The following is a 6586-nucleotide window of genomic DNA, read 5'->3' on the forward strand; positions in this document are numbered from 1 at the left end:
TTGCTGGGACTTTGTGGCCCCTTCGAGATGGGGTTTCCAGCGGAGGGGCATTCGCGCAGAAAGCTCGTGCGGTGGGGGCTTGAGGAGGCAGAGAGGAGGGGAGGTCTCGAGGCGCTGACGGAGGCGTCGGCCATGGGACGCGGGGCCTATGTGAAGCTTGGGTTCCGGCAGCAGGGGCCTGAAATTGACTACGGCGTGAGCGACGAGTTCAAGGACTGGAAGAAGCCGTCCAACATTTTCATGAGAACGGGCGGTGAGGGGGCTTAATGGGGCCAGAGATGAGACGTCAGGACGGGGTAGATCCTTTCGGGTGAAGTTGTCGAGAATCAAGGGGATGAGATCAGGGGATGAGATCGGGGCACTCGAGCGCCTATGAAGATGAGCACGCGGCCTTCAGTGGATAGTCAAGAGACAACGTAGTTTTGATGTGGGACTTTCCATAACTTCCGGCCGTGAGATGTGCTTGATAGTATTAGCAACAATTGCGTGGTCAAGAAAGGGGAAGCTTTCATCGGGATGTCTCCCTGGGCAGCAGCCTCTTGGTAGAAAGGCACTCATTAGGGTCCTACAGAGTAAACAGAATCTATTCAGATATTGGAACAGGCCGGCAATACTCTGTGAATGAGCAAGATTTAAAGTGTTCAATTGTCTATTCCTCATCCAGCAGACTTGGCCTTGGCTACGCTTTGTCTCCTCGTTGCAGCTCGGATTCCTCACAGGAGATTTACGTATCGGGGACCACGTATTTCGACAGAGCTGCTAGACTGCATGTGAGATTACTATTCATGCACACCAAACGCGGCTAAGGGTATCATTCTGTTTCATTCTATCTACGTATGCAGCCAACCCATCATCGACTGAAGGCGCCAATCCATCCCACGCTCACTCGTTCATCTGCGTCCACGTCTTGCCGACGTCCTGACACTGCACGGCGTGCTCACCCCCCGGTAGCGCAACGACATACTCCAGGCCGAGTCGGACGCCGCGACCGGCCTTGAGGCTGACATCCCAGCTGACTTCGCCCTCCTTCTTGAGCGACGCCACAGCGGTGCCCCAGTCCCTGTCCTCCTTGCCATCGCGCGTAGGCGCGCCGGCGCCGACGCCACCGCTGCCGACGGAGAGACCCTTCGGCTGCAGGATCTCGACCTTGAGACGCTCGTCCTCCGACACGGCATCTGGTCGTGCACGAGCAGCCTGATGGCCTTGCCGCCGCCGGTCGAGCTGCGCGTGTTGATGAGGGTGATGGCGCGCGTGTAGACGCCGCTGTTCTCGACCTTGAAGATGCCCGTGGTGCCGCGGCGGACCTCGGGCTTCGGGTACAGGACCTTGACGGCGGGATCGACGCCGAGCGACAGGCTGAACGAGTCGCCAGGGCTGCACCGCGGCAGGTTGGTGCGGCCCATGAAGGCGCCGTCGAGGGTCAGGCCGGTGGGCCCGCGCAACAGCGTCATCTTGCTGATGTTGCGGAGGCGCGCCTTGAGGTAGGCGACGGGTCGGTACTTGGCGACGACGGTGTGACTGAAAACGACGTCAGGCAGCGTGAGGCGGACGACGCGCTGCTTGGACGCTGTCGAGCGTGGGGCCAGCGTCTTCGAGTTGGAGAGGTCATATGTCGTCGTGAGGCCCGTCTCCTCCATGGCGGACTCTTCGAAATCGAGCTCGGGTTCGACATCAACGTTCACTTCGGTCTCGTCATCGGCCAGGTCTGCTGGCCTCGAAGCGAACAGTCCGCCGCCTCGGCTCGCGTGGCTCCCGAATCCTCCTCCGCCCGCACCAAACAGCCCCCCGCTCGTGGGCACGCTCGCATGGAGCGCTGGACCGCCTCCGGGAGCGGGAGCGCTCGGGGCGGGCGGCGGAGGGAAAGCAGATCGAGCATTGGGGGCAAACGAGGATGAGGCGACAGCCATCATGTTGGCTGACTTGGCTGCCTTCTTCCGGAGAAGCTCCTCGGGGGCACCAAACACGTCGGTGGCAGTGCTCTGCAGACTCTGTTGTTGTAGTTGCTGTTGTTGCATCTGTTGTTGTAGTTGCTGCTGCTGCATCTGCTGCTGCTGCTGCTGCTGCTGCTGCTGCTGCTGCTGTCCTCCCCAACCATGGCTGGCTCCCCAGGGATTCTGCTGCGGTCGGCCAAAGAGGGCATTGCGCGATTGCTGTGGGGGCAGCTGTTTGCGCTGTGCCTGCCACGACTCCTTTTCGCGGAGCTCTTCGCGGCTCGCGAGCAGGGCCGAGTTGTCTCTGACGGTACCCCGGGTGGCGAGCTTGATGCGCCAGGGCGCGAGGGTGGGGATGGCATCGGCCATGCCGGAGAAGGAGGCCTGGGACGTCGAGAGGACAATCTTGCAGTGGCTCCAGGTCTCGGACGTCTTGTTGGTGAGCTGGGCGTCGAAGCAGAGGGTGGCCGTGTTGGTCGTCGTCGAGAGCTGGAGATCATAGCTGGGGGACCAGAAAGCGGCCGTCGTGACGTAGCTCAGGACGAGGTCGCATGTCCACTGGGAGGGGTCGACGGCATCCTCGGATCCCGCGACGGGCACCTTGACGAGGTCGCTGGAGACGGAGTTGCGCCGCGACGACATGGGGGTGAAGGAGGTGGCGTCGAGGGTGATGCACACGGCGTAGCACTGGCGTGGCCAAAACTTCTCGCGCTCGGTGCGGACGCGGACCTCTTTCCTTCTGCTGCTCGGCCTTGCGTCTGTCCTTTCTTGGTCTGCTCCGTCTGCTTCGTCTTCTGCGCCTTGAGCCAGGCCTTGACGGCCTTGCGCTGGGCCTTGGCCGCTTCGGCGACGAGGCGGGTCTCGACTCTTGGTGGCTTCCTTCGATGCGGAGAAGAATGTCGCGGGAGTCCTTGACACCGTTTATTGTGGTCCGTCGAAATACCTTTTTCGCGCCTCGCTCCGGATATTGTCCAGCCTTCCCCACAATGACGGTGCCATCCTCCTCCGCCAATGTGCTTGCGTAGGGCGTCGAGGATCTTGGAGCGGGTTCTCGGCCCTGGCCAGGGGATTCCTTGGCGCGGGTTCTTTTTCATGGGAAGGGCCACGAAGCTGCTGGGGGGACCTGTTTGAGCTTTGCGGCCTCCTCCTGGGGAGGCCGTTCGGATTCTAGAATCTGTTCATCGTCTGAGGTCTCGTCGCTGTCGTGGTCGGCGTCGGGGTAAATGTCCTCGTAGATGTCTCGATTGGACTGGAGCTCGACGGTGATGTTGGAGATGACGGCGAGGCCGGTGCCCTCGACCTTGATGGAGTGTTCGTCGACGGTGGGCGTGAGACCGATGACGGTGATCTCGTTGACGCCGGGCTATCGTTTCGTGTGTTAGCGTGTGTTGGCTGGACGGAGGAGGCCGCCAGGCAGCGAGGGGCGAGGCAGGCGGGGGGGGGGGAGAAGGGAAACGGCGGGGTTCGTCAGCATACCTTGAGCGAGACGTCTTTGAGCTCGCGCACGACCTGGGCGCGCGAGGGAAAGAGGGTGACGGAGCGTGTCGTCAGGTCGCGGACCTTGTACTCCTGCTTGTGGGCGGTGTCCATGGTCGGTGGAGCAGAGACCTGGAGCCGGGTATTGCTTGGGTGGCAGAGACCTGGAGCCGGGTATTGCTTGGGTGGCAGAGACCTGGAGCAGGGTATTGCTTCGGTGGCAGAGGCCTGTATCAGGTGTTGCTTCGATGGCAGAGGCCTGGTTCAGGGTGTTGCTTCGATAAGAGAGACCTCAATCAGGGTGTTGCTGCGGCGGTGGTGGTAGGAGAGGATGGCATGTCTGGATGAAAGCAGAGGCCGGAGAGAGAGAGAGAGAGAGAGAGAGAGAGAGAGAGGCCAGGCTAATTATACCACAACGAGAGCGCGACCAGCCGGGTGGCCGATCCAAGAGGCGGCTCAGCTCCTGTTGAGGCCTGCATTTTGGGCGTCGCTGGTGGGCTCTGATTGGCAAGGCAGACTGTCTGAGCGATGAGGACTGGTGCCTGGTGCCTGGTGCCTGGTGTCTGGTGTCTGGTGTCTGGTGTCTGGTGTCTGGTGTCTGGGTGCTCGGATGCCTGGGATGCGGATGCTTGGATGCCTGGGGTGCTTGGGGGTGTTTGCGAGTAGCTTGCTGCCAAAGGCTTGTGCAGTTGTTTGATGACTTGAGCAGTGGTGGTGGTGGTGATGGTGGATGGTGATGGTAATGAGGATGGCGATGAGAGACACTTTCGACACGAGTTGATGCTGCGCTGTTGGCAGATGCAATGGCTTCAGGCGAGGCGGCGGCAGGGACAGTGAAGGCACAGTCGCTAGTGACTGCCGCTGCACCTCGCCGCCGCTGCACCTCGATGCGGGGTCAAGGGGGGTTCAAACACTGCGGAACGGGCTCGTTTAGCCCTACGGCACCTTACCTACAGGTGCCTATCCACATACATTAGGTACCTACCAGTGGCCCAGTTGTCCATGATCCTCTTCTCAACAACAGCAACCAGTATCCCGATGGAGCATACATTATGAAGGCCCCATCACCGGTCCATATCTTCTCTGTCATATCGATGCATCGGTCGGCGCCGGTAATACGTGGGAGCGCGAACGGAACGATTCGGAACAGACAGTCATGGCTGTTCAGAAGCAGGCCCTCAAAGTCGCCAAGAGCACTACCAGGCCTCGGTTTGCGTATATCGAGAGCATCAGTCATAGTCTTGCTGATTCAGGCCACCAAGAGCCGGGCGGCACACCAGCAACCCCAGCCTCATAGGGTTTGGAGCTCATCACAGAGTTTCCACAGCGGACGGAGATAGCAGTGCTGCCACGCCATGACTTCAACAAGGTTCGTACTGGCGTTTTGTCACCCTGGGAAAAACAGTGAAGCATTGCAAATCATCAGCACAAGAGTCTACGATGACCCCTTATCTCCGTCGGCATTCTGCACTATTTGGCACATTTGCATTACACGCTATTGGCACAGCTGTCTTTCTCTTCACCGGCGGCGGCAAGGCACGCGCCGTGCTACTGAGCCCCGACCATGGCGCGCTATCGAGCGCCGCCGTCGGCTGCCTCCTGCAGGCGCCCTCGCCCGCCCCAATCCACGCAAGACGAACCACGACGTAGAGAGCTTGATGGAGCCTCGCCCTCCTCCCTGTCTCGACAAGAACCCACATGCCGCCTCATCTCGCTCGTCTCCGTCCCGAAGCCCTCATGAAGCTCCCGATTTTGTGCTGCCCACATCCCTGGTGGCCCAGCTGGTCAAGGCGTCCGACTGTTATGAACAGAGCAATCGGGAGATCGACAGTTCGATCCTGTCTCGGGGAGCATCTACCTCTTTTCTCTTTTGCTCCAGTGGATGTCCCAGTCGAAGGCCTCTTATCCAGTTTTGACTCGACAAAACTTCACCCAATCAACATCGTCCCTGGTGGCCCAGTTGGTTAAGGCGTCCGACTGTTAACAACAGATCAATCGGGAGATCGACAGTTCGAACCTGTCTCGGGGAGAGTTTCCTTTTGCGTGGCAGCGGCTTGATGCTTCTCATTTTGCCCGCTTTGTGATCATGTGTCCATATTTCGGTGTTTCTGTTGGAGGCGTGTTGAGGCCGGATGCCTCTTCTTGTTTACTGTGCTGGCGATTGTCATGGAATCATCACGACCAGTTTGTCCCGTTCTGATTCATGCCTCTCGTAGTTTGTCAATCAGAACGTCGACATGTGTTCGTACAACGGAGATCTGCCCTCTTAAGACACCAACCATGCCACTCTTGAGAACTGCTGTGAATGGGCAAAAAAAGGGGGGAGAAGGGCAAAGACATAGAGCAAGTAGTGCCTGGAAGAACGAGAACCATCACCATGTTTCGTTCACCCTTTGGCGGCCCAGGCCATCATAGCAGCTTTCGTCATGATCCTCATACCTGTCATCGCTTCGAAAACGGCCGCCCTGCCGTCAACGTCAATAATTACAGCTACCCCCCAGACCACGATGCCAGACATCCCCTCGCCCTCTCGAACCAGCACGCTTGTGACCCCAATAACAGCCAGCTCCCATCTCATCTCGTCTCTGCCCACGCCGCTCTCCGGCGGCTCGCCTATCCCCACCTCCAAACCCGCTGCACCGTCATCCTCCCCTCCGGTGAACGCGCCCTGGTCGATCGCCACCACCTCGTCGCCCTCCTGCCCCGTACCCGCAACGCCCCCAGCGCAGGCCGCGGCGCCGTCTTCGACCTGCCGGCCTTCCTCGCAGACTACACCCCCAACCTCGACGATATCCCTGCGGCCCTCTTCGTCCCCGGCTTCCACGCCGCCCTCACCTTCGTCATGCGCCACGTCGAAGCCCTCTCCCTGCGCACCGCCGCCGCCGCCGCCGGCACACCCCCGAGCCCCCTCTTCGCCCGCCAGCGCGCCCTCCTCGCCAACGTCCCGCCCCGCGACGAGCCGCCCCTCGTCTTCGACCTCTTCCAGCACGCCCTCTTCGCCTGCTGCGCCCTCGACCAGGACCGCGCCCTCGGCTGCTGCGACGCCCTCGCCCTCGAGGTCGTCACCTGGCTGCTCGACCTGCTGCCGCGCGTCCAGCGGCACGGCACGCGCGAGGCCGTCGTCTACCTGTTCGTCGGCCTGGCGAGGGTGTTTCGCGCGACGACGACGACGACGATGG

General features: G+C 60.6%; 2 protein-coding genes and 2 non-coding genes across 4 annotated transcripts in view; 2 read left to right on the top strand and 2 right to left on the bottom strand.

Annotated features, from left to right (window-relative positions):
- Nucleotides 1-882: 882 nt before the first annotated feature.
- VDBG_08428 (conserved hypothetical protein) lies at nucleotides 883-3521 on the bottom strand (the record flags this gene model as incomplete). Its single annotated transcript, XM_003001337.1, has 5 exons — nucleotides 883-1221; nucleotides 1305-2810; nucleotides 2875-3003; nucleotides 3055-3294; nucleotides 3408-3521. The coding sequence occupies 5 exons, from the start codon at nucleotides 3519-3521 to the stop codon at nucleotides 883-885; spliced, it is 2328 nt and encodes a 775-aa protein (XP_003001383.1).
- Nucleotides 3522-5173: 1652 nt separating this feature from the next.
- On the top strand, nucleotides 5174-5258 carry VDBG_15182. The gene has a single exon. It is a non-coding gene; the product is annotated as a tRNA-Asn (tRNA).
- A 94-nt stretch (nucleotides 5259-5352) lies between these two features.
- VDBG_15183 lies at nucleotides 5353-5437 on the top strand. Its single transcript has one exon. It is a non-coding gene; the product is annotated as a tRNA-Asn (tRNA).
- Nucleotides 5438-5608: 171 nt separating this feature from the next.
- Nucleotides 5609-6586, bottom strand: part of VDBG_08429 (predicted protein) — a gene marked incomplete at both ends in the record, with an annotated part of 1310 nt that continues 332 nt past the window's right edge. Inside the window, 2 exons of the mRNA XM_003001338.1 lie at nucleotides 5609-5706; nucleotides 5847-6546. Coding sequence (XP_003001384.1) covers nucleotides 5609-5706; nucleotides 5847-6546 — 798 coding nt within the window. The remainder of the gene's footprint in view (nucleotides 5707-5846; nucleotides 6547-6586) is intronic.

Source organism: Verticillium alfalfae, genomic scaffold (assembly GCF_000150825.1).
Source record: "Verticillium alfalfae VaMs.102 supercont1.12 genomic scaffold, whole genome shotgun sequence".
Taxonomy (NCBI): domain Eukaryota; kingdom Fungi; phylum Ascomycota; class Sordariomycetes; order Glomerellales; family Plectosphaerellaceae; genus Verticillium; species Verticillium alfalfae.